Source organism: Panulirus ornatus, chromosome 2, assembly GCF_036320965.1.
Source record: "Panulirus ornatus isolate Po-2019 chromosome 2, ASM3632096v1, whole genome shotgun sequence".
NCBI classification, from domain to species: Eukaryota; Metazoa; Arthropoda; class Malacostraca; order Decapoda; family Palinuridae; genus Panulirus; species Panulirus ornatus.
In genome coordinates, this window is record NC_092225.1 from 24,883,406 (window position 1) to 24,909,240 (window position 25,835).

The following is a 25,835-nucleotide window of genomic DNA, read 5'->3' on the forward strand; positions in this document are numbered from 1 at the left end:
CATCATTGACATTTTTCCTTGTGCTAAGTATGTAAAAGTTTCTCCTTGTAACACTCATATCAGTATTTACTTGCTTACACAGTCATGCTTGCAGATATTGAAGTTGTTTAGAGAAGGCTGGCCACAGCAATAAACTCATATCAAATCTTTTTTCAAGAGTGTATCGTAACAAGGAAGGAAAAAAATCAGGTGAAGGGGATTCAGCCTTACAGCAAGAGACTGCCTTTAGGTGGACAGTTGCTCAGTTATATGGTATATAGTGGGAGAGGTAGGAAAAGCTTGCTGAATACTTCTTGAGAGTAGATCAGATGTCAAATGAAAAGATTGGAGGCACAGTTTCAAAGGTACATGGGGCGTTGTTACAAGCCTTACTTGAAAATGGAGCAGTATTGTTTATGGTGATCTAAACTACAGCAAAATTAACTGGAAATTTGATTTCAGATATATGAACAGATTTGAGGTTCTGGGATGATAATACCATTCAGTGCAGCCACAGTAGCAGAGTGGGGTATCACTAAATAGTACTGTTTGGGTTCTCTGGTAGTTTTTCTTATATATCTAACCACCTCTCCCACCTTTCCCACCTTAGTGTGAAACAAAAACAAAAGAATGATCCATTTACACATCTGCTCTCTAGCTGTCATGTATAATATACCAAAAACAATAGTCATGCACAATGAAGTATTGCATTACATCTGCAAATGCTGTGGCTGAGGCCATTGACAGTCAACTACCCTCCCCTCCCCATAGACCAGAGTGAGCTAGTTAGATTTTCCTATGCACACCTCTAATCCCCTTGAATGATAAAGTGTCATTACCGCAAAGCTTCTGTCAGACTATCCCTTCATCTCATTCTCAGTCTTCCCTGGCCCCTGGCTCTCTCCACCTCCTAACTCATCCTATCCATGTGTCTGCATCATTCAGCATTCCCTGGTCAGTTCCCTCAAACAGCATGTGCATACTGATCCACCAGTCTCTCTCATTCATTTCTTAAATGATCAGCCTGCTTTCAGTGGGCTGAACCAGGACATCATGGAAACACCTGTGGGGCTTGGCTATGGATAGGGGAGTTGTGGTTTCTGTGCATTATGCATGACAGCAAGGGAGTGGATATGAGCAAATGAGCGGTGTTTTTTCATTTGAAGTCGGTGCTACTTCACTAATGCAGAAAAAAATGAACAAGTATGAAAAATGATTAAAGTAATGTAAATTAATGTTTTTATTTAAGAATTGAGTATACTTAACTATACAATTTCAGATAACAATGTGTGAAAATATATTACTCATTTAATTTACCCCTACTTGAGATATATGTATTGTATTGAGAAAGGATAATGTCATGGAAGAAAAGGATGTTTGATGCAAGTTATCCCATTGAGGATGGATAATGTCAAGAAAGAAAAGGATGTTTGATGTAAGTTATCCCAATCCACCTCTTCTGATTTTATGAACTACAATCCATAGATGTTGCTGAGTAATACAGAATCTGAAGAAGGACGGGAGAGCCTAGAACAGGCAAAAGGGCTCTTATGGCCACTTCAGACTCAGCTAGAACGAAATATACAGAATTCTCCATATGCTCCTTACCTCAAAAGAAAAATAGGGTATGAATTTTTAATTTTTCTGTTAGCTCATAGATGATATCATAAGTGCAGATTTGTATATGAGATTATGAACATGTTTTGCTAAAATAGAATTACAGCAATGTTTCCTTGGAATATTTTTGATATGATTCTTTTAATTATTCTTGTGTTCACAGGGAAATCAATTTACGGCATAGACGGCAAAGTAGACAACAAACTTTATTAAAGATGAAAGAATTACAACGGTCTATAGATGGCTGGGAAGGCAAAGTCATCACTCAGTGCTGCAATGAATTTGTTTTAGGTGAGCTATTCCAATTTGTTTTGCATGAATTGTTTATAGAGATTCAGTAATGGAGCTATATTTCATTAACAGCTAATCTTGTTGAGAATAAAAACCATGCTCTTACCCTCTTAACATGCTGTAGAATTGTGGTCTGTTGCTGTTTAAATGCCTTTGTATTTTTTATCAGTGACCGCAAGAAAAGATAGTGATGTTGTATTGACTTTTGCAGAGGGAGACCTGTTTAAATTAGGTGCCACTGGGAAGAAACTGACTGAACGTCATGTGTTCCTCTTTGATGGCTTAATAGTCCTCTGCAAGAGCAATAACAGAAGATCATCAGTCACAGGCCAGGTCAGTAAATGTGTCTTAATTAGCTTAATAACTGTCATTTTGTGATAATGACAGTATGTGTATGTTAATGTTATCAGAGAAGGTAGTGGGATAAAGTACTTCACTACCAGTTGAGTGGGTGAAATGCTCCTGTCTTTTGCTAGTTGATGTCAGTTTTATACCAGTTGACCAGGCCAATACTTTTGTAATAAACTAGTTTTGATGGCATCCTCATGACAAAATTGATGGATATGTTCCATGACAAAATTGTTTTTTCAAGCCAATGTTTAGAGCTAGATGCCATGAGATGCCATAACAGTTTGAGTGTCAGTATTTATGTGAAAATCCTTTTGACTATTATATTTCAATTAAGAAAATATAATATGGTTTTAGTGCATTATGCATAACTTAGAGAGTGGATAGTAGCAAATAAACCTGATCATCTGTTCCTGGTGTTATCTCACAAAGGCGATAAACAATGAGCAAGTACAGAAAAGAGATTACATTTCATGACAGCTTACAGTGATCAGCAGTATTTTAGGGCACATTTGGATTGATTAGGTTTGGGGTTATTTCTCATGACAGTATTTAGTGGTTAATGATTTCAAGGCAAGTTTTGAAAGTTTTGTCATAGTGCTCATATGTCATGACAGATTCAGGTAGTTAAAATGGTTTTGGCTTTATACATATTGACAGTGTCTGTTAATGAGATATATTGAAAAGTTTTTAAGATTGATTTATATGAGTGAGCTTTAATGATTATATTTGGTTTGAAATGGGTAATTAACATGAATGGTAAGTGCATTGAAAAGTCTTATAGGTAAATCATGTACCACAACAAGTTTTGGTGGTTAGCTATCACAGAGACAGTTTTGCTGGTAGTATTCTTGGTAGGATTCCTTGGCTAGTTTTCTTTCCTGATTAGCTATCAGGGAGGCAGATTCCTTTAGATATCATGCTGAGAATATATGATGTTTTTCTTTGTAACAGACATTGGTGCTAATTATCAGACTTACTGGTTCTGAAGGTAAGTTTGATGACATAATTAACTACCTCAGTGCAAGGCCCATGATAAGTCATGCTAAAGACTGATTAATTTTTGTTTCATCAAGAGTTTTACTTTCCTCAAACATTGTCTGTTTGTGGTGCTATCTGCTGAGGCAGAGAACAGCAACTAAGTATAAGATTGTAATGATCCTTAAACTTTTTGAGACAGATTCTTGTGATTAGTAAAATGGTATCAGAAGTTTTGGTAGGCAGATTTTTTGGGTTGTATTTGTAGCTTCTTAACAAGATTTAGTGGTTAATATATTGTATTTTATTTATAGTGGTTTGTTTCTTGCCATGATATATGATGGTTAGTGATGTTGTTTGGTAGATGTGTCTTGACAAGTTGTGAGAGATAGTTTTGTGTCTTGACACTATTATATGGCTATTCATTTTTCTTGACAGTTTGTTTAGGTCAAGGATTTTTAACCAGTGCTCCTCAGAACGATGAAAAATGAATGAATAAGTAAATATTACCATCAGTACTATATCTAGTAAGGGTTTTAGTGGTATTATTTATTCTTGATTGTGATTTCAGACCCAGTATGATATTGGAGATTTGCTGAATATTGTCCACAGACACAGTGAGTGTCCCTAAGTGGTCCACATACATAAAAAGGTTAAGAATCACAGGTTTAGATGGTTTCTTATATGTCTTGGTTTTTAGGTATATTATAATTATGAAAGTTTTTAGGTATGTATGAGTCAGTACTAATAAATAGATGATGATAAAGAACTGTTTATGGAATTTAGGAAGCAGTGTGGCTGAAAATAGACAGTTGTGGTATTACAGATATTGCAGAATTGAGAGTATAGAATAGTGAATAATTAATTAATCATAAAAGAGCTTAAAACAAAGGTTGGGCTGGATATTCCTACACTTTGGATAAGCACGTGAGTGAGGTTCATCTGCATATTCACAGTGGCAGATGTACAGGAATATTTACAGAGTAAATACTATGGTTTATACATTCTGCACTTAGTGATGATTAGTAGATCTTTAAGTGATGAATTGGTATGGTGATATAGTAGTTTACATAAATGTTAAGTTTGTGTGATTGGTAATTTATCTTTACGAATTCTAATAATTAGTTATGTCATAACAGGAGTGGAGAACTATTGTCATAAGGTCCTGAGGTTTGCAACATGGATGGTACCGGAATTTGGAGAGAGGCTATAGGCCTTAAGTGAGGGATGGCCATTCTTAAAACTGATTGATGACATGGGATGAACAGTTCTTTAAGAGATGTGATGATAGAGCATCCAGAGAACTTAATGTAAAACTAAGAAACTTGTTAAGAAAGATGTGAAGAAGTACTTTTATGGTATAAGAGTGGTGGATGAATGGATTGAAATGACTGGAAACATGGATATTGTTGACAGCATACAGAAATATAATTTTGTTTGATTGTAGAGAACATTCGAGAAATGGGGTCCCATGGTTGTAAAACTCCCTTTCCTGAATAGTCCAAATAGATAATTGGAAATAGGTACTTAAGTAATGAAATGAAATGATAGCTTGTCGAGTACTATGTGGTCTAGCTAATGTTTGGGAACACAAACTCCCAGTTCTCAGCAGCAGAAACCAAAGTTATATGCATAGAAGGCGGAAAGTGAACAAACACTACAACCAAAAGCATGTGACTCAGGTTTTTAGCTGAAGCTGGGAGATTTTGTGAGTCAGATTGCTTTGGACCTGACTTTATCAAGTATGTGTGTACAGTTAGAACATCCCTTGATGTTTGATGGGAAAGTAGTACTTTAATAATCTGTGTAAGAATAGATCAGCTCTTTGAAGAAACAGAACAGCTTTTTTGAAGAAATATATTTGTAATTTCCAGTATTTAGTAGATTTCACAGAGATGCCAAATATGTTTATTGTGTTGAGTGGTGGACTAGCAGATGCCGCAAATGATATGGGAAAGTTTTGAATGGTTTAGAGAGGGGCAGAAATTAGGCTTTAGAGGCATTAGACTTAGATTGTGTTTGTCCACTGGGAAATCTTGTTAAAGCCTGAGCCATAGAGGGAGTTGTGATGAGATCCAGATGGAACAGGAGGTTGTGGAGTGGATTTGAAGGAAGTGGAAGAATGCGCTGTTAAATTGTGGGTGCATGGGACATCTTTTGAAAAAATGAAAAGGCTGATGAATAGTAGGAAGAGTGTAGGAGAGCGGGACATTGCTACTGATGGAGAAAGAGGGAAAGATTGATCCACTGACAGTTAAAGAGATAGTCTTAAAGAGAAGTCAGATATTACTAGAGGTAGCAGTCAGATAGTGTTACAAGCCCTTTCATTATGGCAGGCTAGCACCCTTTCCCTTTGGAGGAGTTCAGAAATTTTTGAAAGAGTATGATTTTCATATTTTGCCTGACAGAGAATAAAGTACTTTCCCTGAATTACAGAAATGCATAACTCATTTGAGATCAGTGGCTCACCAAGAACAGAATGTCTGCATCGTCACAGAAGTTGTGAGTCATCCTTTTAACCCCATACAAACACAAATCCAACTTGAACTCTCTTGTCACCCTAGATGGCCCATTGTTTCCACTCAGCAAGACTGCGATTATTTTGGGCCTCACTTACAGCACATATGTGAAATTCTCTAACCACACCACAAACATCAACACAGATGTGACAAACTAAATGCTCAAAAGAAAAAGAATCTTTAGTATCCTTTACAAACAACTTAACCATTCCACCCTAAACACTGCCTCACCTGCTTGGTCATCCACTGTGTCAAAAGCAACTAGAACAAAGCTGCCAACCACACAAAACAGAACACTTAGAACAATCACTGGATGCGAGCAACCACAAGTATCCAGCACTTACACAGAGAAATAAAGATCCTTCCAGTGCTGTCCCACCTCAGTATGCATGGCACTCAGTTCTTTGCAACAGCTCCTGACCCGTACTGTCCAAACCACTCCAAAACTAACAGCCAACCCCCATATAGGAGTAAAAAGTTTATCTCGGTTTCACAGTTCAGTAACTTCTACTCCAAGATCTCCCCAGCCCCCACGAGCAAGTTTATCTCGGTCTCACAGTTCAGTAACTTCTACTCCAAGATCTCCCCAGCCCCCACGAGCACAGCGGTCACTGAGCATATACACACCAAAATGACCTAACAAGCATTAACCAGCCGCTCCCCTAAGTTATTCTGAATACTACTCCAGTAGACATACACCCATCTGAAACTACATTTTCCAGACATGTAACTGTTACACTTTCTCACCTAGTCTCTGAACACCACCCATCATTACAGCATTACAAACCCTGATTCAGTATACTATCTCAAAAGACTGCATGATCACAATGAAGGCACTGAACACTTACAGCTCAGTTGCCCCATGTTCTCCCCAAAGATGCACACACTTCAAATCATTTTATAATAGGGTCCTGCTTGGTGGATGTGTCTGGCTTCCTGATCAATGTAGGAGATTCACAGAAGATGGAAGGGGGAAGGAAGGTGTAATAAGGCTAGATCAGTTGCCTAAACAGCTAGCATCAATGTTAGATGCAAGAGTTGCTAATGTGATTTTCATCTTCTGTTGAGTTTGTACTGTTTTCATAACACTAGTAAAATCACTGTTAGTAATACCACATAGCAAGGTTTATGGTTATATATTTTGGACATAATACATTTATCATAGTATTACACTTTATATTGGAAATGTTACCATTAATTTTTTTTTTAATCAAGAGATATAACACCATATTAAAGGAATGTGATTGATTACTATATGGCAGTAAGTAGTTGAATGTCAAAAGCCAACTTTCATCATATAGATACCAGCTACAATGAATGGAGAAAAGAAAAAAAAAGGAGTCAGAGACCCTGAATTTATTAGCTGCAGTTATGGAATTAAAAAAGACAATGAATGTTGGTGAAATGAATAGAAAAACAGTAAGGATTATCTGCACTGCAAAGATCATGCTAGTCCCTGGGCGGGTGCAGGCAGGATATAAGAGATTCTTAGCACCTCACGATGACGGAGACTAGGGGCCATACATTTGTTGGACTCTACCATACTTATGTAAAATTCTTAAAGTGAGAAAAGATAGGGGAGTGGACAAATGTAAGAAATTAATAGGATTGGTATATTGCAGTGCATGAAGGGACAAGATGGTAAGACTAGTCCAGTAGCATAGTTTTAATGAGACAGAAAGTGAGACCAGCAGTCATAACACACAGGATGTAAGGTGATTCTGGACACCTCTTTCACACAACTTCCATGGGTCATTGTTGTCTACAACCTGTTACTTTTAACATTTCTTCCAAGTTAGTTATGGTAAGGATGTTCATAAACTAGATTTTTAAAAGGGCTAATTCTCTGCTACCTGAGCCCTCCATCTCACTGGTAGCAAAGTCAACATTTGTAAGACACGTTTGTGTGAAAGAATTTGCCTCATATTTGCAGGGCTTTTGGGGAGGCAAGTACTCTACTACCTGAGCCCTCCCCCATGCTGGTAGCTGAGAAAAAATTATGTATGAACCATCCTGCTCTATAGCAGGAAGTATTAAGTAAAGTACAGATTTAAATTATTGGTGATTGAGGTAAAAGATATTGTATTTTCTATCTCCAGAACCTCATTTTCTTTGTGAAATCCTCTCTCCAGAAGTGGCATGACCACAAGAGAAATGCTTCTGGGCAACTCTGTTCAAACATCTCAGTGTGATCCATCCCCATCATGCTTTCATAAATCCCTTCCTGAATATATTCCTTCATATTCGCTTTGCAGGATGATTTTCTGGTTTCCCTCACACGTTTCCTTCTCGGTCACTATTATTTTTTTTTACCAACCTCTTATGATAAATCCCCTTCAGATGACCAAATCACTTCATTGTATTCCTCTTAACTTTATTTTTGACACCACATCCCTTGCCTTTTTCTTTTATTGATATCCCAGATCTCCTGTATTCTTTACACAATTACTTGCACGATTACTTGCAGCTCTTTCAACAGCCATACTCTGAGAACTATCTGTTCCATTCCATATGCACATTTTGTTTCCTTAGCATTGTTTATTAAACTTGTAGTCACCTTTTCCCTTTCATGATACTTCTCAAAGATCCAGTCACATTTTATTCCTAGGATGGCTCTTTATTTTTCCTTCAGTTTTGCCATGTTTGCATTGCAGCAGTTCCAAATACTGTATTCTATTCTCAGACCTCTTCCAGCAGTTTACCATCATTGTGAATCTTAACTGAAAGTACACCAAAATAGGAAAAATGGCATTGCGAACAGATGACCTATTGCCAACAGACTCATGCAGCATGAATGTTTGTTTTAGTGGCCTGATAAGTACCCAGACAATTGGCCCAATTTTGTCAAAACTGATAACCTTGTTCTGCATCACAAATTCACATCATTTTTTCACACCTTGATTTATGAAATGCATTTGGTGAGTGAAACATCCATCATTTCAAGCACACGCACACTATACAGAAATTTAAGAATGTTGAAGAGATGGTGCCATACAAGTGTAAAACTCCCTCCCCATAGTGCAAATAGGGTATTACAAATATCAAATTACATACACACACACACACACACACACACACACACACTGTATTATAAGAAAATTAATGTTTGAACCATGCCTCAAGATTTTCAGCTAACATGTGAAAGACATGGCTGTATGTTTGGGCCTTTGTCAGTTCACTATGAACAACCATTCAGTTTGCCTCAGTCTGTTATTTATTTATCTTTCTTATTTTGTAATGCACTCATTAATGATTGTAAAAAGTCTGATTTCCCAAGGATGTTATTGATGACTAACAGAAGATGGGTTGTGTCTAGTGCTTGAATTAAGAGTTAATGCATTCTAGAAATGAAAAGATTTACAGGTGTATATCTCTCCTATCTTTCAGTGAAGTGAATATGTTGTACATAGTTTTTCATATAAATGAGAATTAATGATTCTGGACCTTCGCAGAATGAAGGTGAAGGGCTAGATAGAGTATGAAAAAAAGCATATGCTGATCTTATTGGATCAAAGTTTATGCCTGCCAAGCCTAGAAAGAAATGGACAGCTAATATTTGTTATGAAAAAAAGAGGAAATAAGGAAGAGATGAAAGAAGAATGGCATATCTTTCATATTACAAAGCTACAAAAATGTGAAGGAATGGAAATGTATGATGTGTAGTGAATTTTTGGTTCAAAATATATTATTGGATTTTGCATGAAATTTAAATGTTACTTGGTGATTAAGATTTAGATGCAAAACACAAATTGTATCATTTCATCTGCCTTCGCCTCCAGTGCTCAGCCATTGTCTCCTACACTTCAAGAAAACCTTGCTCTCATCATGAGTGAGTATATAAATAAATTTTTATATTATGCTTTTTTACTTCATATTTCAGAGAGAATCACATATCATATAATTTGCACTCTTTGGAAACTCATAAAGGAAATTCATGAAATTATTGTGAATGTGTAGAGAAGCTTTAAGTTTAGAATACATGCACTTTTTCTCTTATGGCTGATTCAACCATACTCTTGTATGTGTATGTATGTATGTCTCCAACCAGGCCCATCTGATGGTTAGATTATGATTAGAATAGTGTAAAGTACAAGATGTGGAAAGCTTGCAGAAGTGCAGAAGCGAAGTCTCCTAGGACACACATGTTTATCTGCTGTGTCGAGTAATTAAAGCTCTCTACCTGTCTTTCATACTGACTGGATCAAGATCGTTACTTTCAGATTTTCAGCTTATGTGAAGCATTCCTAATTGTTTTACATTTGTTATATCATCATAAAGTGTTTATGCTTACATTTTTTTTTTTAAGAATCTCTGCTCCTACTGCCTTAGTGAGGTAGCATCTGGCACAAATGAATAGTGGCCCCACTTGTGCACAGCCATGATCTGACTGTCAGTCAAAACATTATACATAATGGCTAAGGAGAGGATACATTAAAGTGGTGCCATTATTCATTTGTTCCTGATAGTTCCTTGGACATGTATGTAAAAATTCAATCCATATGAACGTGAATGTGTATCCCCCTTTTTTTTTTTACCCCATTGTGCAGAAAAACAACTATATAAATTTTTTTCTGAAGTATGAAGAGCAAGCACAAAAAATTTCAAAACTTTGAAGATCCCATAATAGCAATTAGAACTATAAACGCTGCTTTCTGACCTGATAGAATCGTTAGAACTCTTGTGACTATGTAGGCCCTTTACAGGGCCTGTCTGTTGTCCTCACAAATGCATCCTCCCATCTCATTTCACTTTCCTCTTCCGATACCTAAGAATTAGAAATTTTCTTCATCTGTTAAACTAGTCCAGCACTCTAATTTTGAGGGTGTACAAATGCATATATGCACTCTAATTTTGAGGGTGTGCAAATACATATATGGGTTGTGGGAGAATGCCTTTCCTTGTTGGGAGGATATGCTGTTTGGAGGATATGCAGGGTAACCCAGAGTGTCATGATACACCAGGTCCTGAGGACACATGACTCCTCACCATGGACACCAAAAGGGTTACTAAGGCTTTTAGGGTGCTCCAGATACCAGTCTTTGTTTGGGTTTTCCATTGATGATCTGGACAGTGAACAGTTCTTTGAGAGAGGTAGGGATAGAGCAACAAGTGGACATAACTTGAAATTAAAGAAACTTGTTAAAAAAGATGTAAAGAAGTACTTTTATTGTATAAGAATGGTGGATTAATGGAACAGAATGACTGAGGATGTTGATGATACAGACAGCACTTTTTTTTTTATACATATTCGCCATTTTCCGCGTTAGGGAGGTAGCGTTAAGAACAGTGGACTGAGCCTTGGAGGGAATATCCTCACTTGGCCCCTTTTCTTTTGCTTCTTTTTGAAAATTAAAAATGAGAGGGGAGGATTTCCAGCCCCCGTTCCCTCCTCTTTTAGTCGCCTTTTACAACACGCAGGAATACGTGGGAAGTCTTCTTTCTCCCCTATCCCCTGGGATAAGACAGCATACGTGAATTTAAGATTTTTGGTGGTAGGGAATGTTCTTGAGATGAGGCGTCACAAGTTTAAAACTCCCTTTACATATGGTACAAATACATACTTACAAATAGGTGATCAGTTACACAAAAAAAGAGAATAAAGGACATATGGCAATAGAGCCTTCTCCAGATGGGTAGAGGTCACCAGTGGAGTGTCCTGGGTTTTTGTTTTGGATGTATTACTTTTCTTGGTCTTTTTTAATGACTTGCCTGAAGAATTGTTTCTTTTCTTTGATAGGATACTTGACTGCATACTCAGTTTCTGTTAAAGGCAACTTGGCTAATTTGCAAGGGATACTAAGATTTCATTTCCTGTTGAGGATAGCTAAAAGCTAGAGACTAGCATTTTTCATACCAATCTTTTATTAATGTTAGGGTAGCACCTTACTGTTGAGACTGGCTAGGTAGTTAAGGGGCTTGATATTAGAGGGACTAGCTATGTATTTATTTTATCAGTTAGTGTAATGAAATTTAAAATTAGCTTGTCAGTAGGATCAATTTATCATCATGTGTTCTGAGCTTCTTTTGCTAGGGACATTAATCAACCTTCATTGTACATTTTTCTTTAGAGTTGGTGTCGCGTTTTACGATAATCAAAATGATCTTTCAGCTGTTTTGGGATTTTCATTTAGATCTCAAAGATGACAGTGAAATTTTATCCTACACATTTTTTTATTATTGACTGGCTAGTTAGATTTCTTGTCCCTAGATTGGGGTCAGGGGACTTTTATCTGAATACTAATCCTCCATTCTGCTTTATTGTAACATCCAAACTGCTTTGTTGAAAAGGTCTTTTGTTATACTCAGCTTTTTAAGACTCCTATTTTGTATCGTCAATCCAAAGGACATAATGATTGATACTTTGTTTTGGTTTACTTTATTGTGTTTTCTAAGGAACAGAGGCATTCTAACATTGCAGTTAGCATGATAAAGAATGTTGATAGAAATACTTATTATTAGAAAAGAAGTATCTTTTGATGACTAAACAAGTTACTGATCTCTCACAATTAAAACCAGTACGTATCCTTTGCTCAGTAAAAGAAGTTTTATACGATGAGAGATTTGTGCTGAATAATGATGTTGAATTATGTACATCATAAGATAACTTGGTTATTTAACCATACTGTGTGCATGATATGTAGAGATTTATACAGAAAGATTAATTGCCACATATTATGCCTTTCTGGTTTATACTAGCTATTATTGGTTTAGTAGAACCACATCACATTTAGATACTGTTAGTTCAGGTGCAGTCATCATCAGCTGGTTATATACCAAGTTGTTGCTGTAGGAGTGCACCACTTACATGAAATATGAAGTAACCAATGATTATGAATAATGATTAAAAGCTTGAGCTTAAGCTTTTGTTTGTTCCTTCGTGTGCTTGTTTTGACTTTTAGCAATAAGTGAATGTGCCAGAATCACTTGTGGGTACAGGTGTTTGAGCATTTGGTTAGCATCATCTTATGCTGTCCAGCTCTAGAGACCTATATCTTACCTGGGATAGTTATTACAGTCAGCAGAGAGTAAGTTCACTTTATTGTGGTAATCATTTGATGATCAACAAAATTTTGGGACTTATGTGTAGCCGAGAATTCCTTCTTTGCTTGCAGTAAATTTCCCTAAAGTTTTCATATATCATCAATTGCAGTTGAAAGCTTATAACAGATAAAAGCATTAAGCATTAGTAAACTATGAATTTGAAACGTTTAATGATTATACACCTTTATTTATGGTATCTATCAGATATTGGTAAGGTGGAACTTGGTATCTTTAATTGTTAAGTTCATTCTTGCCTTTGTTTGTAATTTGTGGATTTTTTTTATATATATAGGATTTATTATTTCGTATCAGATTTTGTATGAAACACCTTTTTCTAGTGTGTATAAGTGACAAAAATATGGATATTTTTATTTTGTATTAATATATTTTTGTAATGTTTTAGATGTTATGAATTTTTCAGTCAGCAGTTTTGGGATAAAGCATAATTTTTTCCCCCCTTTCTTTTGGAAGTGTTCCAACCAGCAAGAACATTATGTTTTTAATCCTGTGCTGTTATGTACCAGTATTTCAGATCCATTATGGAATGATTATTCTACAGCCTGAATCTGTCAGGATATCATTATTAAGATTGTATGGGTATGTATAATCTTTTTAGGTTGTAGGTCATATTCTAACCTAGCAACTAACCCTGTGCTGACTTAGAGTGCCATATATTGTGGATTATTTACTGTAGTAAGGGCAGTTTTAATGTATTTTTTTTGGGTTCATTATGTATTTTTGTGTGTAGATGTAGCTTAGCAATGATTACTCCTTTTGAAAAATTACATTTTATCTTTTTATTACAATCCAAACCTCAATCCAAACCTTCTTAAACACTAGTTAGTGTATTTTTTAGAAAATACTTTGCTTAAGATTGATTAGTTTTGAATTCTACCTGATAACTTGACTGTCTTCCACTGATGTTTTGCAGTTTTATTTGCTCTCCTTGAATATTTCCATTGATCATATCATTCATATTGCTGTTAAGTATTGTACCTTGTCAGATATCTGTTAATCACTCATATCTTTTTGCTCATCATGTTGATTATTATACCTTATCAGATATCTGTAAATTTCTTAATTGTTCATATCTCTCATTATCATATTAATTATTGTATTCTGTCAGATGGTCCAGCAACTCAAAGATTGACACTTGGGTTGCTTGATGTCATAATACTGGCTTAGCAAGTTATTTCATGTGTTTGTAACAGTACTTCATGTGTGTGCTTAATCTTAAATACTTCTTGTGCAATTTTTATGGCTAAGGTGCAGACATATGCATTTACTTTTGATGTCATGTAACAGTAGTGGCATGTAGATTCGCCCCCTGGTAATCACGGGATAGTTGTTTTCCAGACACAAAATTCTTCCATCTAGTCACATTCATTAGTTTTGGTCACTGTTATGTAAAGCTTTATTCAGGCAGAAGTTGAAATCTGTGTAATTTTAGTGACATTGCTGTAATGCCCAGCCATGGATCATGTTAAGCTTTTTGATTATTTTAGATTACTTTCTCATATATGTTTGCTTCACTGCAATTTAAAAAGTTTAGTGAAGGTTACCTTTTAGCTTATCATTTTACAGTTGAATAGGTTTACATGTAATTTTGGATAGTAGTTGTTATTTTTTGGCATTAAGTGCCATCCTTGATATATTTTTTATCTACATTAACTTCTCCAGGATATAAAAGTTACAGTGCTGATTTAGCAACTTTAATGCATCTGCACAGTCTGTCCACTAAAACTTAGATGATATATTGCTTCCTTTGATAATTCCTCATTACTTTGGAATATGTATGTTTACATTCAGCTGAAAGGTTGTATAATGTGATTTGTAATGAGACTTAAAGTTTCATTATCCAGTGTGGTACTTTTAACCATACATTATTTAACAACAAAACTAATATTGTGATGAACAGATAAACAATAAGGATTGATAGATATTAATGGTAGTCAATGCAGCTAATTCTAATTTGAAGTGAAAATGAATGGCATCCATTAATCCACTTAGCAGAAAAGTATCTCTTTATGTTCCTTGTAGAACAAGAGGCAGTGCAATTATGTTTACTTTACATAGTGCATGTTGAGTTTAAGAAACACTGAGGGTTCTTGAAGGTTTTGCTGAAAAATATGTTAGAAAAATGTTGGATTGGTTATGCTCCAAAAATTCATTTTGCTTTCATTTAGTATATTGGTGTTAGATACTGCTCATATATGACAGATATCTTGAGAAAGTGGGATTTCATGTCAAGCAGTACCTTTCACCTTTTGTGCCGAATGCAAACTTGGTCTTTTGATTGTGGGATATGATTTCACAGGTTCCCAGTCCCTACTTAATGGGAATGTTTGTCTGATTTTGTAAAGCATAAACAAAAAATGATGTACTCTTAGTTGAATATTTTTTAACTTTCTTGCATTTCTTAATATCTGTTAATAGTAAATGATATGTAACATGAAAATATGATCAAAAGCCTATATACAGTATTTTCATATTCACAAATGTATTAACTAACCATTAAAATCAACACCACTGCTGTATGTTTTGTAATATGTAATACAGCATTTATGAATTGTCTGTGCTGTATGTTAGATGCCATTAACTTTTTACATTGATTGTTATTGTTAACAATGATTTGTATGTAACAGATAGACCAAGATCCTGTGTACAGTATTTTGTTAATTAGGCCAGGCAGTAAATTCTGCTCTGGTAGCATTAATCTCATAGTGTTTTGTATAGTATTTAAGAAAGTCTATACTATATGTTGGATATCTTTAACTTTCTTGCATTATTTGATTTCTATTAACAATGAATAATGTGCAACAGATGATGGTATGACCAAAATCCAATGTATCATACTTTCATTCACTAATATACCAGCTGGTAGTGGCAGTGAAATTGACTGTGCTGCCATTTTCCTGATTATGTTTTGTAGAGCATTTAGAAAGAAAATCTGTTCTATTTGTTGGATACCTTTAACATTTTCTTGAATGAATTAATATCACTTAACATTGATTAATACTGTATGTAGCACATGAAGATGTGTTTTTATATTGACATATTTTTACTTATATTTACTTTTGTGTCGGCCAGTGATGTTGACATAACTGCATAGGGGTTATTTTCTACTGATTTAGATGAGTGAATAAACAGTATATAAACGTGTTTAAGCTATCTGGATATATTTACTGCTGAAACAATTGATGAGTGAATGAGAAGTGAGAGATCATATAGTTGGAGTTGACATGCTAGTGGTAGTAACAGATGAGAGTTGATCTTGTAACTGTTGGTCAGTGGGTCATACATGTTGTAAACATGAACACCATTCACTTGGCTGTTGTAGTGACACTGACATATATAACTTACACTCATTCAATGTAAACCAGTAATATGACTTGACATAATTGTCCTTTGAATTTACAAGTTCAGCCCTCTTTTTAGACGTAGGAAAAAGCTTAACACCAGAAACAAAAGTAATGTTTTCTTTTGTCTAATGGACTATTCCTATACTAAATTGATTAATCAATTCTTTAATTGATTGATATTTTTGTCAAAGAATTATGCTTTTATTTTTGATTTGCTAAATTCATGAAAGATGAAATATCTTTGCTCCTGGGTTTATGACTTTGATAGTTTCTAGATTGATGTTAAATGTTTGATAATGTAACCTTTTTGGTAGAAGTCTTTGCATAGATTTAGCTATTAAATTTTTGCTAAATCAATGATACAAACAATTAAGTGTTTAGCTGACAGCTTTCATAACTTATGTAGTTTTTTGTTGCCCATTTGAGTTGTAGGCTTTGAATGATGGTAAGGTTGGAAGTTTTTATTGTGTCTAGTAACTTCAGTTTATGATCAGTAGTAGTACAGCTGGCAGGATGGCCTTTTGTCTTGTATCTGCTTAACCACCATATGTGTAGGGCAGTAGGATCAGTTTTCTTTTGATGAGGACTTGAAAATACTTGTTATTAAACAGTTTGGTACATAATCCCCTTTTTACTATGTACTAATGGTTTTGATTTACATGTTTGATTTGCACTTTATTTTCTGGTTATACATACCCCATTTCCACCACAGGAAAGGTGTATATGTGGCAAATGATAGATAAGCGATATTTTAGCTCAGCTCTAACCTAAAGCAAAGGTTCATTTTGCTGGTAACTTCACTGACAGATGAAGACAGTGGTAACCTGTATCATGTAAAATGCATAACAACTATTGGAGACAATATTTAGGAAAAAAGTAAAGCCTTGTACACTGGCAAATATGTTACCTGTATTGTTATTACACATACCGTATTCAGTGACTCTGGTGGCTGATTTGGGTGAGAAACTGCAGAAGTTGGTGACTGAGTTTGGAAAAGTGTGTAAAAGGAGAAAGTTGAGAGTAACTGTGAATAAGAGCAAGGTCATTAGGTTCAGTAGGTTTGAGGGACAAGTTAATTGGGATGTAAGTTTGAATGGAGAGAAATAAGAGGAAGTGATGTGTTTTATATATCTGGGAGTGGACTTAGCAGCGGATGGAACCATGGAAGCGGAAGTGAGTCACTGGGTTGAGGAGGGGATGAAGGTTCTGGTAGTGATGAAGAATATGTGGAAGGAAAGAATGTTATCTCAGAGAGCAAAAATGGGTATGTTTGAAAGAATAGTAGTTCCAACAGTGTTATATGGTTGCGAGGCATGGGCTTTAGATAGGGTTGTACAGAGGAAAGTGGATGTGTCAGAAATGAAATGTTTGAGGACAGTATGTGGTGTGAGGTCGTTCAATCGAATGAGTAATGAAAGGGTAAGAGAGATGTGTGGTCATAAGAAGAGTGTGATTGAGAGTGCAGAAGAATGTGTGTTGAAATGGTTTGGACTTATGGAGAGAATGAGTGAGGAAATATTGACAAAGGGGATATATGTGTCAGAGGTGAAGAGAACTAGGAGAGGTGGGAGACCAAATTGGAGGTGGAAGGATGGAGTGAACATACAGGAGGGTGAGAGGCATGCAAGGAATAGAGTGAATTGGAACGATGTGGTATACCGGTGTCAATGTGCTGTCAATGGACTGAACCAGGGCATGTGAAATGTCTGGGGTAAACCATGGAAAGGCATGTGGGGCCTGGATGTGGATAGGGAGCTGTGGTTTCGGTGCATTACACATGACAGCTAGAGACAGTGTGGATGAACATGGCTTTAATTGTCTTTTTTCCTGGTGCTACCTCGCTGAAGCAGGGGGGTAGCGATGCTGTTTCCTGTGGAGCGAGGTAGCGACAGGAATGGATGAAGGCAAGCAGGTATGAATATGTATATGTGTATATATGTATATGTCAGTGTATGTGTATGTATATGTGTTTACATGTTGATATGTATGTGTATGTATATGTGTGTATATGGGCATTTATGTAAATATGTGTGTGTGAGTGGATGGGCCATTCTTCATCCATTTCCTGATGCTACATATTCGTACTTGCTTGCTTTCATCCATTCGTGGTGCCACCCTGCCCACTAATGCTTTTATCCCCTTACAGGGGGTTAGTGTCAGGAACAAATGAACATTGGTCCCATTACACATTCACTCTCGAGCTATAGCTTACCATCCTCAGACAAACCCCACCAATTATTCCCTGGTTGACTGAGCTTCATGTTCTTTGGTTCAACTCATTGGTGGCATGTTGCCCTTTGTATACTTTATTGATCCTGTTCATTCTGTGCCATGCTCACTTTTCACCCTTCTGAATACTCAGGCCCAACTCCACACAGCCTCCTTCACTCCATCCTTCCCTTTTTGTTTCCTACTCCTGGTTTCTCCCTTCTTTTCTGACATGTCTATCTCACCTCATCATATGTCCAGACCATTTCAACACACTCTGGTCAGTTTTCTTAATCACACTGCACATATTGTCATACCTCTTCCTTTTGTTGTTACTTATTACACAATCAATCCATCTTACACCACATATTGTCCACCCACTACCAGTCTTCTTCATTCAAAGTCCAAGACTCGCATCCATGCAATAATGCACAGACAGTGACCTGTCCTTCTATACACTCCTCAGTGCGCCCAGTACTGTAGTACCCTTTCCCATCCCATCACTCATCTCACCCCATGGTTCCAGCAATTGGCACATCCACTCCCTTTGTTAAGAATAGTCTTGCAAAATATGATGTTTGATTATAGCTGCAATAGTACCATACTTCTTGAATGTCACTTTATCGAAACATAACATCTTCAGGTATCACAATTTGGTGGGCCCCGGTAATTACAGACGTCAAAGAGACATGAAAGCTGTTCTAGAGGATGTAAACAAGTGAAGGAAAAATATCATTGCGAAAAAGATGTTTTAGGAGGGTACAAAATAATGAGATGGATGTTGATGAAATATGAGATGAAGTTATTGGTATGATAGACCTAGAAGCTAGGTTGAAGTAATTGGCATAAAGGAGGAATTGAGGAGAGTAGATGGAAAAGGGTGTGTGGACATGAAGATGCAGGCAAAAGAACAGTTAAGTAGGTATGAAAAACACATCGCAATCTGTCAGGATGGACTTGGTGTTTAGTGAATGATCAAAAATGCTAATACTTCTGTTTAGAAGCAAAATTGAAAATTGATGCAAGAGTTAAGGGGGAGTAATTCTACTTAGCGTTGGTGGTTAATTGTTTTGTAGGCCTCTGATTGTTTGTTTGGAAAACAGGACCCTCGTGTCAGTTTAGGAAAGAAAGTCTGTAGACTTTTTTTTTTTATTTTTTAGGAAAATATTTATGCTGTTCAGGGATATTGATAAGGCAGATATAAATGCTTTGGGGGGTTTTAATGCTGTACAGTGTAGTGTGTGAATAAGAGCAATTAATGTTACAAATAATTTTGTGGCTTTAAATACATGGGAATTTTTCATGTTTCTTTTGTGGCAATGTCATTATTTAACTTTGGAATGAAGGGAGTGATACAGAAAATGAGAATGACCAAATATTTGGTGCAATTTAGTTATAGTGGCAGAGGATAGATTAGGGAGATCTCCATTGATTTAGATAAAATAGAAGGCTGGCTGGAATGTCTGTTTAGTTATCTGGACTGACAGATAGCATTTGACACTGTACAGTATAAGAGGTTAGTAAAGAAGTTCAAAGTTTAAGCAGGAATAAGGGAGAGACCCCTTTGATGGATAGAAGATTATCTTAGTCTAAGGGAACAAAGGATACATGGGTTAAGGTTATCAGAGGGTTGCCGCAAGGTTCTGTTCTTGGACCTTGGCTCTTTTTGATCACTGTGAATGACTCGGTAATGATGTATAAGGATGATACTTGTGTAAGCTGCCATATTGTGTGTTACTCATATTGACAAGCTATTTTGGTGAAGTTTGTAACAAATAGATACTAGTGCAAAAGTTGCAGTGAATTACAGTAATAGATTTGTTGGTAAACTTAGCTTAAGTAAGTGGCATTTGAAGTTGGCTGTGGGAAGAAATAAACTGAATTCTTTACAAAACATGGAAGAAGAGTAGGTGTCTTTTCAGTTGTGATGAATAAAAAGACTTAAAAGTGGAATTTGTTAGATGTGTGTTTTTTTGTGTGTTTTTAAGTATACATGTTTCACATGTTCTGTGTGAATGTGGAGGTTTAGGTTTTAAGACATAAATTGGTTAAAAGTAGTGATGAAAAATAGCTAGGGTTGTATTCAGGGAATTATGAGAACACAAAGTTTAAGTAATTATATTGCAAGAAAGGCACATGACAAGGAAGACATCAGTAAATTGCTTAGATGCAAAATATGCCTAGGAGGTATAGAAATACAGAATACAGGAGGGATGATAAGAATTATAGTAGCTTGTTTGGTGACCAAAGAAGGGAGAGACAGACAATGTAGAAGAGACAGGTCTTTCATGAACCTTTATCATTAAAGTTTCATCATTAGATTCCATTAGATTAAAGACTGTTCATGCACATCGGAGTTAGATTTTGGATAGATTTTATGAACACTATGTAACAACAGTTGGTTTGATTTTTGGACGATACAGGAAAAATACACTTTGAAATAGGAACTTTGAAAGAAGTAAAATACTGTTGATAATGACATCAATATTGGTAATACTTGTTATGTTAACTGACTCTGTAAGTGATTAAGTATCGTGCAGATATCATAGTGTTCAGCGGCTTTACAGATGAAGTTTGTTGAAGGCTGGCCTAAGTTTTGCCTATTGTTTTTACCAATGTAGATTATACTACAGCCATGCTGCTCTATAGTCATTCTTTGACTTCTTTCCAAGTAATATTACTCTCAGAAAGTCTTGTCCTAGTTCATTTAAGTAGCTAAGATAATTAGTGCATTTCCTAATTACTTCAGGCTTTTTGATAGGTGATTATGATTATCTGATTCTGTTTGTAAGTTGCATGAGAAGTCACTACTGATTTATAATTGCATTTTAAGTTGAGCAACTTTGATATCCCTTTTGAATAATTGATTTAGGTTTATTACCAACTTCATTTTTGTTGGTTTTTAGCACATCTGGTCAGCTTTGACAATATTTCCTGTGTTAAGCTCCTTTAGTCATTTCTGCATATGTAAACCCTTCTACTTTTTGAAATGATAAAGCACTTTTCTGTTTTCTGTGTTTGTTCATGTTATGACTTTTCCCATCAGCCTTTTTGAAATAAATGGACTGTGATGGTGACCTTGATTCTATGCATTTTCTGCATATATAAGAAAACAACTTTTTTGAGTTGGTCATTTAAGGGGATTTAACCTCCTCATCAGGGAAATGTTTGGATTTGAAAATTTTATTGAGACTTTATGTTCTATTAATGTGCAGTAGACCTGGTACCAATCTGTAGTCAGATAAGATGAAGACAGAGAAGAAAAAATAGTCCATTTTAAGAAGGGGCTTTGCAGATCGAGCTTCTCAAACGTGTTATAGTTTAGAGGACATTTCTTTCGTCATAGCTTATTATTATAATGGGAATGCTATTGATATCATGCTCCTTAGTTGTGGTATAATCTTTATATAAGGTGCCATAAAACAATCAAGGCAAATCAGCACCTAGAAGACTCCCTAGACTAGAATATGCAGACAGCAGAAAAATAGATGCTCATCTGGTTGTATGATCAGAAACGTAATGGAAATTTATGCATAAGCAATGGAATTCAAGGGATTTAAAGGTGCAGAAACTTATTTTGAAGAAGGCAAATCTTAAAGTAGTTTCTCAACTCGAACCATGTTTGTCTTCATTTAACTCTTGCAAGTAAATGACTTGCACAAAGAAATCCATTATTTGGACATAAAAACAAGGTTTTCAAATGTTCTGTTCCCCATTATTATATGGAAGAAATGTGTGTAAAATTGTGAACTGTACAAAAAAAGTGAGCTGACATACCTTTTATGTCTTTAAGATAGTGTTAAAGTACTGTATCTGCATAGATCATCAGGTGGAAAATGTGGAAGGATTGTGGCAGGTCTACATAGAGGGCAGGGGTATTAGGGCAAAATCCCTAGATGGCTTGAATGAAGTGGGGATGAAATTTTGAGATACTGATAAAGTAACTGATCATATAACAGAAACTATAAGTTGTGAAAATTATTTAATAGAGAATATCATTATCTGTTATCTTTACTGTCACATTAGCAGCCAAGCCACCTTTCCTGGTTTGCCCAGGGGGGCTGTATGCCAGTCCTTCCACAGGGCCCATTTTGGCTCTCGGTGGCCCTGGGTGGTAGAGGTACAGCAGAGCAGTGAGCCTCACATTGCAAATTCATTTATGACACTATTTTACAGTTTTACTGTTTTACACATATTTGCAATATTGACACATCTGTAAACTTAGAAATTGTTTCAGAGTGGTTGTATCTGAAGCTAGCATGAATGCAAGAAGAAACACCATCATTTAGACACCAGCTTGCACTTTTTTTCCCTCTTTCAGTCAACATCCACACCTTTCAGTGCCTTTAAGCAAGTTTCATCACCCCAGTTGGTGGTCGCTGCACAGAAAAGTGCCTGTTAGAGCAAAATCTTTGGCAATGAGTCCATCTGGACCACCCATACTCTGTTAGACTTTATGCACTGGAGGTCATCTGCTAAACTTTTCCAATTTTGTTCCTGTACATCACACTCAAACCCTATCAAGTATTTTCATCATCCCAGTTTTCACCATGTACATATTGCATGTGTTCAAAAGATCTCAACATCTGATTGATTTTTGCACACATTCCATAGTCCCACTTTGCATATGTGACTTATATACTAGGCACATATTCCATATATGTCTATCACAGTATCTAGCGCCATTATCTTATTACCAGTTGTATGGTCCACTTTACCACTATCTTTCATTTGTTCCTTTTAAAGTGTTGTGCATATGGTGATCACATGTGTCATGCCACCACAGAGCAAGCATGTCCCATGACCTGAAGGACTCAGTCCCTGCATGAATGGCTTTCTGGTTGAACATAGGCTTGTTTTTTCTCTCTGCCCCACTGCCTAAAGCGGTAGTATTATGGCCCATCAGGTATTGGTATAAGCCTTGAATCGTGTATCAGTTATTAGTGGACTCTGCATAATTTGGCCTTTTCTTAGGTACTTTTCCTTGAGTGCTTTCACTACTGTGCCAGACCTCCCAAATGGGTCATTCTTGGGAAGGTCTACATCACTGCCTGTGAACACACGTCTATCACCATTTCTGTCTCACAAAAGCACAGGACATATATCTTAGTCCAAATCTGTGCTTTTAAGATGGGATGTAGTCTTCCTTTGAATGGCTCTAACAACTTGTCTTTTGCGAGTTTTTTGAATGGCCTGAAAAACATACTTTTTTTTTGAGCCTTTTTTTCCTAGATGTGATTAATCAGGATTCCCATCATCTATAAAGTGTAGCAAAAACAGAACAATCTTGAACCTGTCTCTGGTTTTATATTTTCCAAGTCATTCCTCTAGTACTCATCTATCTTTTTCTTTTAGTGTAGCAGAAGCAAAACTAATGCCCAAAACATAGAGGGTTTACTCACAGTTTTATTATGCCACCTCTGTGTTTATGGTGAATTTTCATAATGTGTTCCATTAGGTTTCCCTCAAAGTACTGCTCCAAAAATGAAGGTTTTTCTGCATTTTCATCAACACCAGTCATCACAAATTTCAGCATTTTTGTCTGTGAATTAGGCACATTTTGGTAAGGAAACTGTACTATCCATCCTCACAAAGCCTGTATATCTCTGCAACCATGCTTGCTTGCACTTGGCCCATATTATGCGCTTGCCTGTACTCTTCCACCTTTCACATGAATGCTAGCATCCTTGTCTACTCCATCCTCACTGAGACTCACACTCTGCACGTCATCTTCATATTCTTGTTCACACATTTCTATATCTGACTCACCGGATTTTGGTTCTTCATCACCACTTCTCACAGGGAGTGATGGTCTACTTATTTTCATGGTGTGTTGATTTCATTACAGCTATGCTGGGAGACAGAGGTACTATGAGTAATAATGGATTATATATCAACCATTCTCATCGCTTGAGATGTAACTTAGCCTCCACCCACTTGATACCCACTTAAGGGATATGACAAAAGTGACATCTATAACCATACAAATTAGATGATGTCAGTTATCACTTCAAAAAGATGCCTGTGAATAATAATGCTCATTTGATCACTCCTGTGGTCTACTATGACAGTCATTTGTTTATGACTCTTGACATTTAAGGTTAAAGATAAGCTTATATCTATAGCACTCAAGAACTCAAACTGGATGTCTTTTCATTGCTCTGAAGCCCTGTGATGGAAGGGAATGTTGCCACATTATGTATGTTGCCTGAAAAATTTAGGTACTCCTTCAAGAATCAAGAGTATATTTGTGCATGCAGCGCATATATAAGCAAAATATGGGGAGGGATTTAGAATGTGAAGCTGTTTAAGCTTTTCTTCTGTGATGAGGTGAGATAAGAAGAATATCAAAGAAAGAATAAAACTACTTTTTTAGTTTTATTTTGTCATAATTTTTTACCACAAGTGGTCAAGGCCCTTTAAGCCTTAGGGGATGAAGATAGTATGACAGAAATTGACTGAGTCTTATTGATTGAGAATTTTTTTAGTTTTGGCATTTTTTTGACGTGTGGTATTAAATCCACTGTCATATACATCATATTTTGTAAGACTTTCATTATAGTGAAGGTACTTTCTTCATGATAGATCCAGTCTCGTCACTAGATTCCGCAGGATGAGTTAGTCCAGAGCAGCAACATGTATTTGATTTCCAGAGTATAATCAGATATTGAATGATATTGCAGACTGAAGATACATTTCTGAATTTTGTGATTTCATACGATTTTTGAATTTTTGAATGTTTTTGATCGCTAATCGCCAGCATTTTATGGGCTTGAACTTTACTTATTTAGTATTTTGAAATTTGTAATTTTTGTATTGTATTTGTGTTCATGTAGTAATTGCTTGTCAACAATGTCGATGTTTATGTATGTCCCTTGTTTTACTGGTTACAAACAGTCTGACTTTTCTTTGTTTGGCTGTTCATCCTGAGGAAGTAGCCTCTTCCATTTTTCTTGATATCTGGTGATAAGAGACTGGTATCTTTTGGTAGGGTGGAGATGCTTTCTAGGAGAGTTCTAATTCTGCTACTATTATTTTGATTTGTTTTGATGATCCTTTTTGAAAGAGATTCACCATGTTTTTTTTAGCTTTACTGCACCACTACTTTTGTTACATTTTATCTTTTTCAGTTCATATTTTATGGAATTTAGTCACATCATTTTTTGTCTGAAGTTCATGTATGTAGGGATCTATTTTAGATACTTAGTGATCCAATTTCCAGTGATTTGAGAGCCCCAGAGCCTCAAGATATATGTCTTAGGTTTAAGTCAATCCCAGTGGAAAGCCTTATAACCACTTATGCAGCTTTTGGTTTTATGGTATGTCATACAAGTCCTTGATCTTTAGAACATGGATTTAGGCTCTTTATAGCTTTAGACAGACCCTTGCCAATTTGTTTTTCAAGTAGTTTCCTTGCTTTCTCTTCAGATTCAGAATAGTACACGTATGTGATGAGGTTTTAGCAGGCATAAGGTACCTACCTTAATGGTGG

General features: G+C 36.1%; 1 protein-coding gene across 2 annotated transcripts in view; it reads left to right on the plus strand.

Annotated features, from left to right (window-relative positions):
- Positions 1-25,835, plus strand: part of LOC139754501 (son of sevenless homolog 1-like) — a 147,270-nt gene that overhangs the window by 14,438 nt on the left and 106,997 nt on the right. For both annotated transcript variants that reach the window (XM_071671785.1, XM_071671794.1), the window contains exons 9-11: positions 1,465-1,604; positions 1,760-1,887; positions 2,099-2,220. In XM_071671785.1, the coding sequence (XP_071527886.1) occupies positions 1,465-1,604; positions 1,760-1,887; positions 2,099-2,220 (390 nt within the window). The remainder of the gene's footprint in view (positions 1-1,464; positions 1,605-1,759; positions 1,888-2,098; positions 2,221-25,835) is intronic.